A 22,620-nucleotide genomic window follows, 5' to 3' on the forward strand; every position below is an offset into this window, starting at 1 on the left:
AGATACATAGTACATTATTTAAGTCGTAATACTACCAAGAGACAACTAACTGTTCTATTACTAAGTTGCAAAATGTTAGTGAAAGGAAGCTTATTGATAATGAGTAATTTAATTAATGTCGATTGTTTGGATGATGTGAATGAAAAGTGACAGATATCTCTTAACTTGTTTATTTGTGGCGATAATGACTTAGTACCTACTTTCACTTTTCCTCTTTTAGTTAAGTACAAAAAATTAAGTGGATAACGTTTGTGTAACTCAGCATTCAATAAATATAAATCAGTAAGCAGAAAATCTTCACGCAGACTATATGAAGCCAAATAGGTAAGACCTATGGAATTATCTAATTTAATTATATTTGTTTAGCCGGCTTCGTGAAGAAAAAAAAACGCCAGTTCTATTCAATCGTCGCATGGAAGCCGATATTGGCCCTTGATTTCTGAATATTTTGTTGAAGTTGATTACAAATGACATAGAAACGGAACTTTCTTCAAGATCGAACATAAGAACGCGTTGTCAAGTGCGATTATAGTGAATATTGTGGCAGGGCGATCGAGTCGGAGAGAGCGCGGCCCGGTTGCGACCGGTCGGCCCCACTGCCAGCGCGCGCGCACACGCCGCTCTGCGCCGCCGACGTCGCGACGCACCCGTGTGCCACACACCGGACTGTACCACTGCTATCGTTAAACAACAGTTTATTTTATCGTAAATCCGCAGACATATCGAAGTGAAGAAAATAAACATGTTTTAAACAGTGATCTTGGACTCGTCATTGTGTTTTATTATCCGTGAATATTTTCCAGCTGATATTTAAAAGCTCACGATTAATAAGGGTGAGTATGCGTAATATATTAAATTAAAACTTTACTCCAATCCGACGATATGCTTAAAAAATCGCGAGGTGAGGAAAATACTATGCGGGTTCCTATGTCAGAACAAGCTAAGGTCGAGATGGGCGCCGCGTGCGTGTAATGAGATTAGGGGCGGGTGTGAGGCTGCGCCGCGTCCCAGGCGTCCCGGGTGCGCTCGCCCAGCGCCCCGCGCCTCTCCCGCCACAAACGCTGCCGTTTTCCGCACCATATGCACTTACTGGTTTCCTATTTTGTTTTTCCGCCCGCCCCGACGCGCCCGGCGATTGATATTTGTTTAATATTTTAAGCTCAAATACAATCATTGAACGTTAATATTGATTTTAATTTCGTTTCTTTTATTAAGTAAATAGTGTACACTATTTTATTTTAAAAAGTAATTCAGATATTATACATTTGTTGTATGTACCTTTTTAATGGTTTTGTTATTCATTCAATAAATTAAATTTAAATAATAATTAATAATCCTATATAAATTGTTGAGTCAAAGAATCACTGCAATGGTTAAGCTTTATTACTCTAATGACGTTGGTGATGATCGTCATGTTTTTTTTAAATGTGGAATTATTACCTAAGCTTGTCAATAATTTAATTCCAAGTATCGACTCACTGTCACACAACTGAGACATTGGTACGTATTTCAGTACCGTCGACCCGTTGGCGCACTGGCTATTGTGCCAGCGGTCGCGGGTTCGATTCCCGCTCACGACAGACATTTGTATCGACCATATAGATGTTAGTCGTGGTCTGGGCGTTGTGTTTGTGTATTGAATGTGTTTCCGGACCTCCGTCCAGCACAGGAGAAAATCATACTGGGGAAACCGTTGAGTGTGAAGTGTTTATTAATTTATATAAATAATTCGTATAACTCCAAGACAATTAAAAATTAAATTAAATTTTTAATATCTATTACGATAATAAATAAAATAAAGCTTGTAAGACTGGATTATTTGTTTATAATAACTTGACTCAAACTCTATGGAAAATATTTTGAAATTATTACACAATGATATATTTTAAAGGGGAAAAAACAGAATAACCAAAATTGTCATAAGCGGGCAATATTACGGACGGAAAGCTGGTAATTCTATAAGTACCTGGATGACCGAGCTTAGCTCGGTATTTTACGTAAATCCTGTTTTTTGGAAATCATATTTAAATACGAATTACATATTTATTAAATATGAATAATATTTTTTACCGACAGTGATAAAAAATATAAATAAATATAAAAAATCAAAAATAAAAAGATAATTAAAAATAATGATAAAATATAAATAATATTTTACGATTTTACATACACTATTAAATAAAAAATAACGAGTGCAATTAGAAAAAGAAAGAAAGAAAAAAAATCGATAGAGGATTTGAATCATGAACTTTTCGGTCGATCGCAACCGGCATAATATTTCCCCACCGGAGCTGTTACAACTTTACTAACATTTGCGAAAATTACCTTCGTATTCTAACGATATTCTTTCATTGTCTAAAAACTGGGATAAAACGACATTTTCTAAAAATGAATCCTAGCTAGATTTATTTATCTCCCCCAAATTCCCTGCATACAAAATTTCATGAAAAGCGTTGGAGCCGTTTTTGGAGATTCAGATTCTAATCAGATCAGATTCGAATCTCGAAACAAAAACTATATATATATATACAAGAATTGCTTGTTTAATAGTATAAGATTAGAAAAATAAGCAAATATACGTAAAATTTGTCAGTGAACTAAGAACTACATCGCAAAGTTTTAGTTAGAAAGAAGCCTTAGTAAAATATTTGTGTAACGGTGAGAAAAAAACTGTGTTAAACGCAAATTATTTTACTATTCAATAACAGAAATAGAAAGTATGTTTAAAAAAAAAAACTTCGAATGTGAATGTCATTTACAAATAATGCCTCAATTTGCCTCTTACTAAAACGTAAACTACTATTAGCAGTCAACAACAATAATTTTCATATAATTTGTAGTATTCATTTATTTATATTTAATATTTAAATAAACAATATTAAATCATATATTTTAAATACCTGATATAAATCAAGAAATAAACTGTAATTACCATTAAGTGATAAGCAAACATATAGTTTTTTCATTAAAAATCTTTATAGAATTTCATTACTTAAGATATATTATTGTATAAAGATTAACGTTTGGATTTTATATACTGTTCTAAAATTTCACAATAGGCATTCATAAACTCAGGTACGGATGTATATTATGATGTTTGTAAAGGTCTACAAACTTAATGCTTCTGTTTTAAGAAATTAAGTCAAAAATATCTACCGTTTCATTCATGAGACAATCAAAACCAGATATTAAAGTGGCTTCGTCTGACGTAACGTGATATAAAGCAATAATTTTGCGGCGATCTGGCTTTTGATTGTTATTGGGTTTTGAAATTGATCTTATTGGTCAGGCGCGGAAGGATATTAACCTCTTGGAGTTAGGCGACGCAACCATGGCTAACGTCTGATGTCATGCTAACAACGTTACTTTACCTCATCAATCGATTTCCTGCGTTTTGTTTTGTAGTTTCAATCTTACAATTTTATTTTGCAATTAGCTTAGTTTTAAAGAAACGTGTATTTAATGACCTGTCAAATCGTCTTATGATTCAAATGATAAATGAGTTTAATAAAATAGGAAGCAAAATAAATTAAATTTGGAATGGAATTTTGATAAGCCGAAATTAGACATTTTCAATCTGATATCGTTTCTTCAATTCAGAAGGTTTTAATATTTTTTATGCTCGGCATTTTCCGCTTGTAACTATAATAATTTAAAAAAAGTGTAACCCAATGAAATTCCAAAAGGTGCAATTTGGTTTTTTAATGTTGTGTTAAACAATTGCAGGCTCTAAATATACGTCTTAAACTTAAAAAGATTTAAACTTCTGAACTGCACTGGTTTTGCTAGAGCACATCAAATCCAGTTTATAGCCGCTAGACGAAACAAATTACAGTGATATAATTGCGAAAAAACTAGTTTTCCGTTTTTCACTTACCTAATTAGAATTTATCTGCTGAGATAATGACAAATGTTTCCGTTCGTAAATATGCAACGATAAAAAATTTAATTTGAAGCAATTTAGATTTTTTTTTTTTGATGTATGTCAATATCATAACTTGTTAAGTAATTAAGTTTAGGAAAGAACGACCTTCGTTTGAAAAGTTTTATGGCGAATTACGATACAGATTACAAAGGAGTCTTAAAAGTTATGAAGGAATAGATATTTAGTTTCGAATCGATGTTTGGGTATATAGGGTCATTGCGCCTGTTCGCGTCCACTTAGTGCAGTTGGCAAGTTTGAAGAAGAAAATAAAAATGTCCCCGCACTAATTTCTATGAAAAATTTATTTACTGTGTTCATTATATAGTCTATTTAAAGATTAATTTTCAGTTTTGTTCGAAACGTCTTGTTATTATTTTATTTAAATACAAACTTCAGAATTAGGCGATTTACCCAGTTTGCGTCCATAAAATCCAATTTGCGTCCACCCGCTGGACCACTTCGCGTCCACCAGCTTAGAAAAGGAATAAAGAGGTGATATTTTTATGATAATGTAAAGAGAGGTTGGATTTTAATAATTTATTTATTGAAGAATTATAGTTATTTAAAAATCAACATATTAACATTAATAAATCACTATAAAGAAAATAAAACACCTATTTATTCTTATAAACATTGATAGAACTTAAAATTAAAAAACAAATTACCCGAGTAGAAAAAAGGTCAGGCTCAACCAGATCATGTATCTGGACCGGATCAGGATAGGATAAGGTACGCCTGATCCGGCAAGCTCTATCAGGACCAGGTCCGGTCCAGACAAAGATAGCCTGATGTAAAATATAATCAAGTATGGTAAGGCATACTGGATCAGGACCAGGTCCGGTCCAGACAAGGATAGCCTGATGTAAAATATAATCAAGTATGGTAAGGCATACTGGATCAGGACCAGGTCCGGTCCAGACAAAGATAGCCTGATGTAAAATATAACCAAGTATGGTAAGGCATACTTCATCAGGACCAGGTCCGGTCCAGATCAGGATAGCCTGAAAGAAATTACGCGAACTGAGCCTGAATCGCGCTATTAAAGTTTTTAAGCGCACTTAGTATATATACAGTTATTAGGACAGTTCTAGCAAGGACTCCATTTCTACACAGTGGAGCAGTCGTAAGTAATAGGAAATAGTTAATTAGTAGTTAAATATTAGAAGTTAAGAAATAAAATTTAATTAATAATAATTAATTAATAACATAAAAATAAATATAAATAATTAATATCTAAAGTAAAAACATAAATAAATAATACATTGGAAAAAATAAACGGAAATAAATATCATTATAATTATGTTAAGTAACATTTATAATATCGTCGTTTTTTTTTTTTTAAACAATTTTTTCAAGAATATACATTCGTGTTTTTTAAAAGGACCGGACCGAACCGGCTGATCAGGATGAGATGAGATTTCCTGATCTGGACCTGATCAGGATGAGATAAGATTTCCTGATCGGGTCCAGACCAATCATCTGCGTTACATGCCTTATCTAATCCTGATCAGGCATGCCTGGTCCGGTCCTTCTCAGGAAGTCGAAAAAATTTCTACTCGGGTAGGTACCATGTATTTAGTAAGTAAATAGTAATTCCACCTATAAAATTCAACAATTATCTGTTCTGTGAATTTTAAAGAAATGTAAGCAATCTAAAGGATCAGCCTGCAATTACAATCACAGCAGCCTTTCGCAGTCGACTACTGGACATAGGCCTCGACAAGTTCACTCCTGTGTTTTGCCCATAGTCACAACGCTGGGCAGACGGGTTGGTGACCGCAGGGCTGGCATTGTCGTACTGAAGATGCTGCTGCCCGTCTTCGGCCTGTGTATTTCAAAGCCAGCAGTTGGATGGTTATCCCGCCATCGGTCGGCTTTATGAGTTCCAAGGTGGTAGTGGAACTATGTTATCCCTTAGTCGCCTCTTACGACACCCACGGGAAGAGAGGGGGTGGCTATATTCTTTGATGCCGTAAGCACACAGCACCACAAAGATCAGCCTTGATTAATAATTATGGAAACAAAATACGAGGTGGACACATATCTCCATTCGCATTAAATATTAATAATACCGTTATGTTTTCTTCTTCGTTACTTGGTTTTATTTGATACTAGCTAGCTCGGTTCTGCCGTGGGGTACTGCAAATAAGCTCGGTCGCCGCTTTCGTTGTAGATACCTATCGGGTACGCTCAAATCTATCCACTGCAGTAACCCTGGATTATTGACAACACCGCGGAATAATTTTAAAATATAAGTTGCCAGCGCCAGCTCTCTCCTAGTCTCCAACTTGTTGTATCCAACCATGCCCAATACAAACAATGTTGGATACATCAAGGGATACAAGGGATACACGCCATTAAGCCTAAGGTAAAGAAACCTGGTGAATTTATTTTGAATACGTTCCAGCATGAGACTGTATTTGACTTCATGTGGAGACCATACTACCGCATTATACTCAAGCTGACTTCTTATTAGGGCATCATACAGTAAAGAGATTGCTTATTTTGGTATATGTACCGTGTATAAATCAATATGCATTTAGTAAAAAGCTGTTACTTTAATATTACAAACAGACACTCCAATTTTATTTATTTGTGTAGATAAGTTTTGTACCAGCAAAACTTCCCTTAAATCTTCCTCTGTGTATGTTCTTTTTTTCTTCTTCTTATCTGCAAAGAACTCATCTTAAACAGAAAAAAAATAAGAAAGAAATTACTTATTTCATTCAAAGTAGAATAGGTATTAAACTTGTAGTTATTAGTTATTATACTTATAGAATTATACTTAATAGTATTAAACTTATAGAATTAATTTAAGAAATGGACGCGATTTAGTTTTATTATTAATCCCTTTAGGTATAGTTTGCGTCCATTGCGGACGCAAAGTGGAAGTTTTATAAATTCGGTGTAGTAGTTCGCGTCCACCTTATTTTAACTGTTAACTATAAAAAAAATAAGCAAATTCATAATTATTATAATTCCTTTTATCATAACCAACGCCTAGAAACAGCTATGTATTCAAAATAGGCATAAAAAAATAAAAGACTTACCTTCAAACGAACCGCTGCTCACTATTTTCTTCTCATTATTCCGTGCCTTCGCGCTCTCTTGTTGAACAGCCCTCACTAACTATTTTTTTTACCCAGGATTGCTTGGACGCACAGAACTTTTGTCTATGCGTGCGTGCCTCTTATACATTGAGGTATTGCCGGTAATTACTTTTCGACTTATTGGTGTCTTAGTATACTTAATTTCGAGACTTTTGAAAGTGAGATCCGTAAAATGGACGCGAATTGGGCGGTGGACGCGAACAGGCGCAATGACCCTATATATGACGAGACTTACCGCGCTGCTATGTAAATGTCGCATGCCGATAGAGTCATGGGTTCGAAAGCTAATAATAATAAATTGCAAAATATTAGAAAACAGGATATTTTACATAATAACGGATGTGGTGATGTATTCTTGAGTCAATTCTTAAAATAATTTATGCTTATTTTGTACGTAAACAACGATAAGGCGAAAGATGTTACGACGTTTGACCTTGGACCCGGGAATAATTAATTAATATTAACACTAAATGTATCTCGATTTCTAATACTGTTTTCAAAATTATCAATAAAATGGTTTTCGTGATTAGTTATCTAAAATAATTTACATAGATAATTGTGCATAAGTATTTAGAAAGTTGCTCGTTATAATTGCAACACAGTAAAACGATTGAGTCTTGATTGCAATCAACAACATTAAAAAACAAAATAAAAATAATAAAATATTTAAACTACTATTAATAGTACAAATTAAATCGCATGTTATGAGTCGTTGGCTCGTGGCAGGTTTGCAGGTTACTATGTTGCTTGCACAAGCGCAAGGATGGTTTAATTAGTTGTGCTACAACGATCCGCTTCTATTTACTACGAAAATTATGCCACGTTACTTGTTGGTATTTTACTATGCACGAAAATGTAGTATGCGTTGCGTATTTATATTATACCTTTGTTTTTATTAATAATTACTTTATTTATAGAAAAATAGAATTTGAATATTATGATTTGCCTTTTAAAAGTAGAGTTGAACTGTACATGTGTCACTGCTAGAGAAAGACTTCTTCTTTATATTTGTGTGATATTAATTCGCTACGCTACTTCACTGAGCGTTGGTGAATAATATCCATACCAAAATAACATTCGTTATCAGGTGGTAATGATAACAATACTTACTTTCCGAGACACGTTGGCACATCCACAAGGACGACCGGATCCAAATTAAATATATGTACTAATACAATAATCGAACCCGCGACCATCATTGTTAATTAATATTTTATTATCACTAATTCAGAGCCGCAAAATAAAGTAGATTTATTAGTGTTAAATATTTATCTTTAAACATATTCATATTAAGGTTTCCGGGATTATGTAGTCGGTGAGAATAACCGATAAGAGTGTTTCATATCTATGATATCACTATTTGCATATTCGATTGAAATAAATCGTGAAAAAATTATATTATAAAGTAACTTCATTTTGTTAAAGTGGTGAATCTATAACATTACATAGAGAAAAACTTAATGCAAGTAGTCACAGGTAACTAACTAGTTACTAAGACATGTAAAAGTCAATCAAAAGGCATATAGTTCAATATTTGTCAGATAACATAAATTTAGGCGTCTATAATGTACAACAAAACTCGTTAACACATGGATGTTTTCAGAATATTTATAACAAAAAACAATTATATACTTAGTCTTTCCACAAACATGGAGTTGTTGCTAATTTTATTTTAGATATAATAGGCCATATGAATTTTTATGAAAATGTAAATATGGTTTTCTTATTATAGAAATAATGAAAACTACTAAAATGAAAAAAAAAATGCAAATTTGATATACCTAGTTTGGTTTACTTTTTCACTTAATTGATTTAACTCTGCGTTTTTTTAAATACTGTGTAGACGATAAGTCGCAAATATCAGCTTGATACGGGTACAACGCTTTTCGAAAATTCTTTATGAACTTAGTTAAATTATGAATTAGAAACAAATTCAGTGTATTTACGAAACGATTTTAGTAGTAGGTTTTTAGTTTTATTAATAAAGGTTTCTCAACAAAAACTTTGCTTTGTAAATTAAAATAAAATACTAAATAAAAATTTAGATGACAATGTTTAATTTTTTTTTGTGTTAAGAAAAGTAAGGTTTGGCAGTTATGGATAAAAAATGATATTTGATAAAATTTCACCATGACCATAGTTACAGATGTCGGTCTTTATGAAAGTTTTTAATTAATTTTTGACAAAATATATTTCGGTAATCACTTCAAGATTTTTGAGTGTTAATACTGCAATCGGTTCGATAGGAACCGCGTAGATATCTTTAACATAAATAAACACATTAAAAAAAACGGCGTTGTTAAATCACATGATCGAGCTGGTCACTTAATAGCTGAATTTCGTGAAATTTTACGATCGAGAAATTTAATTTGCAATAAATTCATTGCACTGTCATGTTGAAACAACATATTAATGATATCCATATCATCAATAATCGGACAAAATTAAGTTGTTAACATCTCTCGACAGCATAATCCATTGACTGTAACCACATTTCCAGCAGTTTTAGAAAAAAAAAATACGGCGTAACCACGCCTCTTGAGCACATAGCACAAAATACAGTGACACATTCGGCATATAAAGGCTTCTCAGCAATCTGTCTTGAATTTGCAGAAGCCCCAATGCGACAATTTGACTTAATCCTCAAAATTCGTGAAGTGATTAATGAAACAGACCTAGCATTATGTCCAAAAGTTATTATAATCTTTGTTAAAAGAATCGACATATTGAACATGATCGTGGTGGATCTCATTTTTCATTCATACAATTATGAACCAAACCATAATTTTTTTATTCATTACAATTTTTAATTCTACTCATCTAATTTTTTTTTTGATTTTGATTTATAAAACAAAGTTCTAGTTGAAAACTCCCACACCTCAAATTTTTAGTATTGTAACACGATTAAAAAGTTTAAAATACAGTTAATATTAAAGCTATAATAAATACTTTTTTCACTGTTGTCAATTATCTCAAAACTAAATTTGATTCTTAACTTAATAACTTTTTAACGGTACATGTTCGTATCATATTCACTCTCTGTTGACTTCCATAAATAGTAACTGTAAATTTTAAGCCTTTAATATAAAAATGGATATGGAAATACACGATCATTGGTTATAATACCTACGAAGTTACAGTGTGAAGATTTAATTATGTGATATCGTGGAACAATACTATACACAACATGCGGTATTTCTTCTCTTTGTTTACTCGATAACAACCGACAACTAACAAAAACATTGTCTACATTCGCTCTCTTTTTTGAATAAAAACTAACCGAGGTCACATATGATCTGTAATGGTCTGTCGAACAACGATTCCTTTCGAAATCATCGTAGATATGTGGTCATCATTATGAGTGTAGATACGTGATGATCGATTAATCCGTTATTAATTAAAGTCTGTATTATAAGTAGGTAGCAACAACCGTTGTACAAATCATATATAATTACCATCAATGACATTTATAATTTAATGCTGTTTTAATGCTTATTGCTGCCTAAATAGCCAAACATTTATACCTGCAAAGTAAATGGTAAAAATCTCTATTAAACGATCAAAAATTGTCGAAATGTGAGAATGACAGGCCCTTAAACGGAACTCGGGAGTAACGGGTCGCAGCCCCGGGCGTTATGCTAATTCGTCGATCTTCGTAGACGCGCGAGCTCGAACGCTGCCTTTGGTGCCACTAACCCACATCTCTGCAACGATGTGACTGCTTGTTTCCGAGGCGTTCTCGAACACGCTCGTTATACTTTCATATTGATCGACGAAAGTACTTGGAGATCGTGAGTAGGAAATAAGCGCAAATTTGACTATTTAAATGATTCGTGTAACAATATATTTTATTATAACGATGAAGGTATATTTTTTACAATTTTAATTGATGTATCTTATCCATGAATCTTGCATTTTTTTGTACCATTTGTATATAATATTTTTGATTATATATTTCTTTACACCTATATGTTATGAAAGAGATAGACTCAGCAATTTAGCGCACCTTTTTAACGTTTGTTAGCAATTGTATTACGTAAGCTTACAAATATTTTTTGTTAACAGATTCCGAACCGGCAGCGGTTATTATAATTGCACGAGAGCGCGTCGTACGCGGTATGGAGACAGGCGTAACTGTCGAAGAATTTATCACTATAGTCCCGGTAGGTGAAAATAAGCCTGCCGTTCACGACAAAGAGTTTGTAACAGTACTCACGGTTGGTGCTGCTAACGGTGCTGCAGAAGTTGTCGTACGTAGACCTCGCGGGGCTCGTTTAGGATTAGGATTAAAATTTGAAGGTGGTTCCGCTGCTGCGGAGAAAGTCAGGAGACTCTTGGTACAATCATGTGCTGAGGAAAGTCCTGCTGCTAAAGCCTCCGCTCCTTGGGGTAAACTTATCCCTGGAGATGAAATCTTAGCTATTGATGGAGTAACAGTTTCTGATTTAACAAGGATTGAATGCGTTCGTCGCTTAAAAGATTCCGATGAATCCTTAATACTTTTGGTACGACATTTTGAACCTGAAAATATTTCACAGCAAAGTAAAATGGAATTAAAAGAAACCAGTACAGATGTGAAACATAACACAGAGATAACTAGACCGACAACTTTACCTCCACCAGTTCCACCGAGAAAGTTAGGAAAGAAAAATTCGTTTAAAGATAAGTCTATTCTTCAGACACTCGGTGAACAAAACACCCTTGTTAATATTGACACATCTAAAGAGTATGAAAATACTAAGGAGTCGGCTGTGACACAACATCCTTTTATTTCAACAATGAATAAATTATCAAGAAAATCATCTTTTGATAGTCATATTCACCGTCAAAATAAGGAAAGTTTTGCTTATTTAAAAAAAGGATCTCCAGAGGAAGTTAGACGCTTAGTCCGTCGATTATCGGATGGTAAGGCTATGCCTCCAGAAGCTGACATTTATATAGATTTACTATCTAATGAATGGGAACGTTGCCTCGTTTTGGCAGATGCAGAATCTGATGACACCGGCAGTTCTATTTCAACAGTAGTCGATAAATTAGGATCGATGGCAAGTTCTGTCGAAAATAGTATCCCATCTACACCTATAATGCAACCTAAATCAATAGACATACAAAAGTTATTAAATAGCATTGAAAATATTGACACAGATATATTAAAAGATATGAATAGTGCAAAATTTTTAGAAAAACCGATAGAGGTTAGTGAAGAAAAAAAAGTTGAACAAAAAAAGATTACTTCGAACGAATTAAAAAATCAAGATATCAAAACTCAAAGCTTTATAGAAATTGAAAATATTAAACCATCTTCAAAAATTATGGAACAAAATGACAAAAATAACAATGTTACTGATATTTCAAATGAAAAAGAAAACAAGTCATCGAAACTTAATGATAAAGTTCCGAAACAAGAATCCATTTCTGAAAAACCCAAACCTATGCCAAGAAACACAAAAGTGGAACGATCTGCTAGCGACAAGAAACGACGCCCTATTCCGATTCCAGAATTACTGCCACTGCCGTCGGCATCGGTATCCGAGTCGTTACTAACACCAACAAAAAAAACTTGTATTGAGACTTGGTTGCAGCGATCGGAAGCCGAAATGAATAATAAGTTGGAAGAAAAATTGGAAGACAATACTCTACCAGAGGCTCTACCTCGTTTGATTGATTTTGTACCTAAAACCAATTACAAAGAAAGCAGCACAGAACCAACAAACTGTATACGGCCAACAGCTCCACCGCCACCTCCTCCTGCAGAAACAAGAGAAGATGGCTCCGGGGCATCACTTGACACCATTGGCGAATTAGATGAATCTTGTGACGTTACTGATAATGCGTAAGTACCTTAATTATATCATTATTCAAGTAGATACAGTTTAAAAATTAAGTAAGAAATTTATAAAATGTACGTAATATCGTATTATTCCATATCATCATATTATTTATATCTTTCTTAATGAAAGACCAAAATAAGACAAGCTAATATTGTAAAAGACTATAAATAATTATTATTCAAACATGGCTCTTTAACAAAGCAGTTTATTTGCCAAGTATGTGAGTGCTAAGATAAGACTTAGTTACTCAAGTTAGATGTGAGTACATTACCCTTTCACTCCGCTATTAAGTACTTTAACAAAGTGAGTTATTTGTATAACAAGACTATATTGTTTATTTATATTATTACTTTGAACAGTTTAATAAATAAGAAATGAAAAAAACGTTAAGGGTATAAATTTTACCTTTAATGAAAAGAACTTAATAAACTTTCAACGTCCCATGATTGAATGCTTTCTCTTCTACCAGTCCACTATAGGTTCGTTATTAATAACATAAAAAGACCGCAAGCTGATGATTATTGACAACGACATATTGGTCACTTCTTAAATCTGATATAGACATTTTCTGTTAGAGTAAATAATTTCTAAACATTTTTATAAATAAAGTGCCAGTAGGTCTATTACAAAAAATTAGACTGACATAGGACATTTAGGTTTTTTTTTGGGTTTTCATATATTTTTTTTTAATAGTTATTAAACGAAACACATAAAGAGGTTTATGAAAACTGCTAATTCTCTTTATAATCATTTATAGCGTATAACTCATGTAATGGATATTGTTTCAACATTAACTGACGAATTATCAGATTGTGGTCGGCTATATTTTACTTGTTACTATATTTTCAGCATTATCTATTTAATTGAAGATATTTCGTGATAACTTTTATTATTTTTTTGTGATCTTACATCGCTTTTGTGTCTAAAAGAAACAGGTATAGTTACTTAGATTTTGATTCGTTAGTAGACAAGAGGGAAGTGATTGTTTGTGAATTAAAAGTTAGGTTAATTTTCTAACATTTTAATAATTTAAATTTAAATAATCATAACATAATTAAATTCTTAATCTTTCGATTAATGCAGAATTCATATCAAAATTAGGTTGATTTAGGCATTAACTATATGTTTAATTATCATAAACAAAATGTTGACCCCGTTATCGTTATACATTTTAAAAACACATTAGTCTTAGAAAGTGTATTTTCACCTTAGAAATGATCACTGCCCGCAATTGAAAACATTCATTTATAAACCCATACCAGTGTGTAATAGTTAGAAATTAACCTTTCCTTTGCAACGGAAATGTGTAAGTGTTGAAATTTCATAAGTGTGCAATCTTCTATATGCGAATCTATAACTAGAAAAAAATTAATAAAATAAACACACAAGATTATATTGCATCATCATTCTATTTATTATTATTTATTACCTTGTTTATCGTGTTTCGTAAATTTTGATCGTACATCTTTTGAGCCAACTTATTTCAATAGACGTTTAACAGTAAGAATGTTTTAGAAACTTGTAATAAATATACATAAGTATTATGTAACGATGTTTAACATGTAATCGGTATTAATCTTGTAATTCAATTATTAGACACGATTGGATTGGAATTTCGGGGTAAAAAGTGGTCGAAGTTTACACATACATTTAGAATTTCAATATATACGTGCCAAGTTTTGAATTGAAAACGATTTAATTGAATTGTGCATATGTATACATATAATTATCAATTCGCATATATTTTTTGGCAATTATATTTATACAGATAAATAAACGTTCGGAAATAAGTGCGCTAACCGCAAAATGACAAGAGTCGATAACAATAAATCTGGGGGCACGGTAGTGCCCCCGCCAAGACGAGCCAAAAAAAAAAACCAAAAGCACTACCTATCTTTTCTCGAAGTGCTTCGTCGTTTTTTTGAACCATCATAACTTGGGTTTGGATTACACCAGATAAACAAAATTCTCAGGATATGATGTCAATAGTAGACTAATTAAACATATAAAGTTTCAATTGCATAGCTCTTATACTTTAGATTTTATTGATGTCTAAAAAACCCCAATTTCGTCACTCACTGATGATCATCAAAATTCTTAGAGTACTTCCTGAAGTCCCAGAAAGCTGAAATTTGGTATGTAAGCTAGTATTAGTACACAAACAACAAAAAAATTATAAAACTTGGAACTTTTACCCCCCAACCCCTTAAACTAGGAGGTGGAAGTTTGTATGAGACTTCCGCAAATTTTGATGCTAGAGGTCTGAAAATTGATATAGAAACTCCTTGTTACTGCTTGTTATAAATAATAATAAAAAAAATACACTAAAAAAAATCGCTTATTAGTTTATGTTGAAAACTTACATTTTGTAATTTTGATATTTAAGTTTTGGCGGAGGTCACCGTTTGCATATCAGTTCAACATAAAATCAAAAACAGCGTGCTTAAACTAAATATGGTGAAGATTGGATGATATTTATGGTATAAAATGTGTCGGAGGTAAAATGCAACTATAATATTGTCATAAGCAACTTACAAAAAGAAGTGAAATCCCACCAAAAACATTTTCATGTAAAATGTTGCCAAGACGAGATCATATGGCTCGCACTGTCAAAAAGTGATCAGATCTCATGTAGAGCCAAGCTTCTAACTTTACACGCCCTAACTCTACAAGCGCTAACTTCACAAACTCTACACCTTAGTCAAAATATGTGGCTTGGCCGTTTCGCTACCGTCACGTGGGCTTAAGCTGAAAAATTTATTCACTGTTTATTATTCTTCTTTTTATTTTTTCTTTAATAGAACTATTGTATAACAGAATTATTATTCTTCTTTTTATTTTTTCTTTAATAGAACTATTGTATAACAGAAAAGTAATAAACAGTGGATAAATTTTTCACCTTAAGCCCACGTGACAGTAGCGAAACGGCCAAGCCACATATTTTCACTAAGGTGTAGAGTTTGTAAAGTTAGGGCTTGTAGAGTTAGGGCGTGTAAAGTTAGAAGCTTGGCTCTACATGAGATCTGATCACTTTTTGACAGTGCGAGCCATATGATCTCGTCTTGGCAACATTTTACATGAAAATGTTTTTGGTGGGATTTACATTTTTCTACACCTACACTGCTATTATATTAACTCGCTAGTTGACCCATGCCACCCTAGTACTATAACTTATTACTTCGGAAATAAAATGTCACCCTTGACACTTAGTAATATAGGTTCTGCTGGTGAAAGAATTTTGAAAAACGATTTAGTAATTCCTTACAAACACAGAAATGTTACCTCCTTACACTATTAGTATAAAAAATAATTTAAATAAAAACTATACTTTATCCGAACGGGATAGTAGCAAAAAGCTTTTGTATCGTCGTTTACAAGTTATTTTAGTTATAAGTGACTCTACAACCGGTTCAGAAAGTTGTTCGACTGAGTAGAATCAATAAGAAAATAATAATGTAAAAATTGTAATTCTTCTTTCAAATCTATAATCTGAATTTAGGAAGTCTATAAGAATATAAGATTTCGTATTAAAATACTACACGGTTTCTTGTTTTAGCATTGCCACTTTTATGTTTTTGCACAAATTTCGAATACAAATTTCAACTATTAAACACTAACCGAACATTTTTTTATATATATAACTAAGCCGGCAAATAAGCTTATGGTCAAAAATCAAAAATCAAAAACAGCTTTATTCAAACAGGCTCCAATAGCACTTTCGAATCCTCATTTTACAAATTAAAATTTTAAAAATAAATTATTATATTTGTAGAAGTAAAGCTACCACCGATTCGGAATGTAGATTCTGCAGAGAAGAATCGGCAAGAAACTCTGCAGTTACTCTTTTGAAAAATAACATGTAAACTGTGTTTTAGTACAAAATTAGTAACATGTTGCATTAAATACAGCGCCACTAAGTCCACATATCTTTATCAACTATGTAATCCTGCACCGAGTAGCTTTATCTATTATTTATTTTTTATAAAAACTTTAAATTTATGTTGAAACAATCCCAAAATCGTTTGTAGGATTTTATTATACATGCGAATACCATGACCCAGAAAGGAAACGTTTACTTTGCGCAGTCGGAAACTTGGAGTTACAATCTCTACCTGATGGTAAGCGATTACCGTAGCTTATATACGTCTGTAACAACAGAAGAGCATCGTAAGTCACTGACACTATCCGCAACTCCTCCAGGAGCTCTGGGCACCTTACTCACCAACAGGAGCACAACACTGCTTGAAAACAGTATTATTTAGTTGTGATCTTCTGTAAGGTCGAGGTACTACCTCAGTCGGGCTGCTCCATTTTTGGGCTGTGCCCTACCTCAGTAAAACTTTGTTGTAACTCAATTGTTAAAAATTTTGCAATCAAATGGACATAATAATTTTTAATAGTTTTGGGTTGAAATATACATTCTCGTTTTAGCAATTACTGTATATTGTCTAAAATTACTTAAAACGATATAACTAATAAAAATAAACTTTGGCATAAATAACTGCTTATTGTGGCAAAATTTAAAAAACAATATTTTTAATATACTTTATCGATACTATATCAAATTAAAATTTAACCTGAGGTTTAATTAAACGGTTTTATTTAGCTCACCCCGTTTGTTTTATTTTTTTATTTTTTATTTATTATTTATTCTTGGGTCAAATTTAGTAATTCAAATTTCACCCTCTTCCTGTCAACCGATTAATCTGAAATTTTGTATACACTTTGGATTTTGGTGACAATACAATTATGTTTATTCATTATCATTATAAATTCAAGATGGCCGCCGTTACAAAATGGCGGATAATTTATGTTTTATTAATCCCATCAATATGGGTATCAAATGAAAGGGCTCAACAAGCAGAATACAATATACTATAAAAAATTGTAATCCAAGATGGCGGCCGCTACAAAATGGCGGATAACGTAGGTTTTATCAATCCCATCAATATGGGTATCAAATGAAAGGGCTCAACAAGCAGAATACAATATACTATAAAAAATTGAAATACAAGATGGCGGCCGCTACAAAATGGCGGATAACGTAGGTTTTATCGATCCCATCAATATGGGTATCAAATGAAAGTGCTCAACCAGTATAATCAATGTACTATATAAAATTAAAATCCAAGATGGCGGCCTCTACAAAATGGCGGATAACTTAGGTTTTATCAATCCCATCAACATGGGTATCAAATGAAAGGTCTCAACAAGTAGAATACAATTTACTATGCAAAATTGAAATCTAAGCTGGCCGCCGCTACCAAATGTCTGATAACAATTTTTTATCAATCCCACCAATATGGGTATCAAATAAAAGGGCTTGACAAGAAGAATACAGTGCACTATACAACCTCAATATTTAAGATGGGCCTTGCAATAATGAAGCACTAAATGAATTAAACAGAATGCGAAATAAAAACTAAAAACTAGAAAATAAAAATAGGTAAAAAAACTTTTTAAGTTAAACGGTTTTATGTTAAACATACATTGCAATGTTTAAGATAAATGTACTAAAAACCAAAAAATAATAAAATAGATACAGTCGTGGGAATTATAAACATATGCATAGACTAGACTAAAATAAAACCGTGGGGCACGTCAATTGTCTACAAGTTGAAACATCTCTTTTATTTACATGGAGTGTATAACTATTGGAATTTCCATGAGCAAGAAAATAGTAAGTAATTTCCTCACCGTCTGCGGGCCAACTGCCTATTTTAACGACGAATTAAACGATTCTTCTATCGCACATTAAGTCGATAATTTGTAGACAATTGACGTGCCCCACGGTTTTATTTTAGTCTAGTCTATGCATATGTTTATAATTCCCACGACTGTATCTATTTTATTATTTTTTGGTTTTTAGTACATTTATCTTAAACATTGCAATGTATGTTTAACATAAAACCGTTTAACTTAAAAAGTTTTTTTACCTATTTTTATTTTATAACTAAAACATCTTCATATTACAATTATATTAATTTGCGAGAACTTAGTTTTTTGAGGTAAAACTCAATAAGTGCATAAATTTTTCAATCTTGCTAAATCGCTGAGCTAAATATATTGGAACGACTCCAATTTACAACCTCGAATCATTGATAATAGCAATTTAGGCAGACAATGCTGTATTTTACATAACGTGTTCTGTTTAAAGTTTCATAAATTATTTAGTAACTGTGAAACACATAACATCTCCTGAAGTTGAGAAGAACTTGATTAAATTAAAAGCTCTTTTAATACTTCTAGTCTAGTTATGTATATGTATCATTAATTGGTAAAATTTCATAGAAACTTTGGAAATGTTATGTTTCGATTATGATTGATTAGAGAACCAACGTATTCAATACTCATCATCTAATATTTTATGTAATTAATTTAACAAAGTACCGGCTACTAATATGAAAAGCCATTTACGTTTGTGGATATACTCGAGCTTAGTATAATAAATAGCAATTAATAATTGTATTCTTACCAGATGATCGGAAATAATGACTATAAAGACAGAAAGAAATATATTATTTTCTAGTATATTCAAGCAAACCAACGTAACAATCGGTGACCAATGAGGACGGGTAAGGGCCAACTTCATCCCCGCTCTCTCCCTGAAAATGCATCGGCCGGTACAGTGTAAACCCTATTGTGTAAACTCTCTGACACGTATATACAGGTAGATATTGCATGTGTGTATGGACTATTCTGATAGCGAGAGCTTTGAACTTCTAATGTTTTCATTTCAAAGAAAAGTCGGCTCTTCAATGTTTTTGTAGAAGACAGCGAATTTTAATTTCCTTCATTTTAATTTAACAAAAAAAAAACGTTACTAATTAGAGTTTCAAAAATTATTCTCTTATAATAAATTAAATTTTATATATCAATCATTCAATATGCTAAGGGAATAATTGTTATTCCTTTAGGCTAAAATTTATCAGGGCTATCACAATAGCCCATATTTACCATTCAGTTTTGAAGTGACTGACATCTGACCTTCTCGACCTATGTTCGATCAGAACTGTTAAGATAGGGTTGTAAATAACGGTCGTTATAGTATATCTTGTAAGTGACGAGATTGCTATTTACAAGAAGTACGGTACTTAACAAGATCTCTGAAGCATGAAGAAGTGTTATGCCATACAGTTGTGAATTCATCTAACAAGCGAAGTTGAGTCACTTTACCGTCATTTTTCAACAATGACTCAGAAGTGTCATAATATGACAATAAATTAAAGTGGCCATTTTGTAATTTTATAACATTTTATATAACTTCCATCTTGTTTATCACATAGTAATCATTTGTAGCACGGTTCATGTCAAACATTTTGTTATTTAAAGTTACATCGGCTTTTTTTCTTTGAAGTATAAGACAAACGACATGTACCATTTAGTTTAATAAGATAATTAATAAGAATTAATACAAAAATATTTTTAAAGCAAAATCTTAAATATATATTGAAGCAACTACAAGATGTTAAATATATTTATATTTTCCGTTTGAATTTTATACTTTTAAAATTCACTTCATAATTCGTAGGATATAGTGTATTTAAAGATTTTTAGAAGAACTTGAAATGGTGCTGTAGTAATAACTACAATAAGAAATAGTAATGTCATAATCTTAATATTTATTAAAGCTATTATATTTTTTGTTATATATTTGTTTAATATGTTAGAAAAATAGGTACAAGAAAATAAATGACAAGACATGATGAACTATTAAGAGTTCCACGACGCGTACAAAAAGAAGACATAACTTTTGTGAACTCAATCAAGAGTGAATAGGCATCTTCTAGGCAAGCGCGCACCACCTTAGGCTGCATCTTCACTTGACTTCAGGTGAGATCGCAGTCTAGCGCTAGTCTATATATTTAAAAAAAAAAAAAAAAAAAAAAAACTAAAAAATCTGGTTGTTAGTACATTATTATTAATAAATACCTCCGTCTGTTGTTTTGTATAAGAGATTGAGTTTAATATTTCTAAGGGTTAAAAGGAATTAGTAAAATATTATTTACCGACCGCGTTGAAGCCCAAAAGGGGGAATACCTACTGCAAATACGAAATGGGAAAAAAAATATATGTATATAATTTACATCTTCAAAATTAAAGGATCCCAAATTAATCGTATCGGGTAGGTATTAAAATAATGGGTATAGCAAGGATTAAATAATTATAGTTTTTATATGTATAGTATTTATTATACTTCTAAACTTAGATTATTTTTTGATTTTAGATAAAAAATAGAACGAACATGGAAATTTTGATATAATATAAAACTAATAAGCTTGCAGATAAAAATTATTTACTTTGCTGATTAAATAGGTTTAAAAATAACTTAATAAACTTTATTAGTTATGGATGACCAGGCTCTCTTACTAAAGCAAAGTAATAATAAATTGCCAGTAAAATATAAATTAAAATACATAAAATTTGCACGATTTTAGTGCAAAAAAATTCTAAATTTGTCCGAGTAAAGTTCTACGTTCTAATTTATATGAACACGACAATAGTATTTATTATAAATTTTTTATGGTATCCATATTTTTATCACCTATGTCCACGCTATAAATTACCATATTTCTAATTGTCTAAAAAACGCGGTGTTTATTTCGAATAGTAATGAAATATCAAACTATATTAATTAAAACAAATTTTCTAGAACTGCTTTTTCATTACAACTAGATCAATAGACCAATTAGCCTTTGGTGAATATAAATCCAGTTATGTAGGTCAACAATGTACATACAAGATTAATTGCTGTTTTTCGGCGAATCATTTTATCAATTAACAACACATATTTTAAATCGATTAATGACTTGTATGTCTTTCGTGAACTACAATTTTGATACTAAATTATACATATGTATGTATATATATTTTATAATCACTTGCTATTATCGTATATTAGCATAGTAGACATTAGGCTAATATTTCCGAGTGAATGTGGCTCTTGGCATTTCTAATTGCCACTGTGTTACACCTACTCACCAACTGTACACACTTCGTGTAGAGCAAACATTGACCGAATGTTATATTAGAATAAAGGCCTACTTTCAGCTTTAAGCATTTATAATCGTTACTTTTGATATGAAACTGTATAGAATCCTGTAGTGTAACCATGTTGTGTGTTTATATAAATATGTGTTTATCGTAGCTTAGAATTTCAACAGTAATTTTGTCATTAACTTTAATGTTTAAATGGGATATGTGAAAGTGTGTCGATACAATCGTAAATATATTTTAATTGGTCGATTTTTAAAAATCTTTTTGAGAGTTCGGCTAGCTTAAAATAAAGTGAGATTCCATTATTTATTGCAAATTAATACATTTTGTACTGCTGCAAGTTTTATTAGTTTACATCGCTATCTGTTCATGATACTATTGCGTAATTCTAGCGCTTCCACGGCGATCAGTGCCAAATTGCATTCGAATTAAATCTTTTTAGAGTAAGATAATTCCACTTAACTTATATAACAACGAAATCCAATTTAAAACCACAACTTAAATAAAAGAAATAAAACAGAAGCCGTACAAGCACTTTGTTTATATTAACCATAAATCATTACAAAACTCAATAACATAATAAATAGTTTATTTAATACATTTGTTACTTAACTAAATAACAAAGAGCTTATAACGGATTGTTTTTTGTTCATTATCCTCAGTTTTTTTTCTTGGTTAATACTTGTGATACTTATGAAAAAAGAACGTAATAGTGTTAAACGAGCTATAAACTTGTTCTACACTTGAGTTTTAAAGA

The 22,620-nt window shown here is 31.8% G+C and overlaps 1 protein-coding gene and 1 long non-coding RNA gene across 2 annotated transcripts in view; both read left to right on the forward strand.

The window, feature by feature from the left end:
• On the forward strand, positions 1–758 carry LOC123669486. Its single transcript, XR_006745760.1, has 2 exons — positions 1–324; positions 548–758. It is a non-coding gene; the product is annotated as an uncharacterized LOC123669486 (long non-coding RNA).
• Positions 759–971: 213 nt separating this feature from the next.
• LOC123653585 (putative leucine-rich repeat-containing protein DDB_G0290503) overlaps positions 972–22,620 on the forward strand; it is a 47,086-nt gene continuing 25,437 nt past the window's right edge. The window contains exons 1-2 of the mRNA XM_045589579.1: positions 972–1,092; positions 11,101–12,868. Of these exons, the coding sequence (XP_045445535.1) occupies positions 972–1,092; positions 11,101–12,868 (1,889 nt within the window). The remainder of the gene's footprint in view (positions 1,093–11,100; positions 12,869–22,620) is intronic.

Source organism: Melitaea cinxia, chromosome 1 (genome assembly GCF_905220565.1).
Source record: "Melitaea cinxia chromosome 1, ilMelCinx1.1, whole genome shotgun sequence".
In the NCBI taxonomy this organism is placed as follows: domain Eukaryota; kingdom Metazoa; phylum Arthropoda; class Insecta; order Lepidoptera; family Nymphalidae; genus Melitaea; species Melitaea cinxia.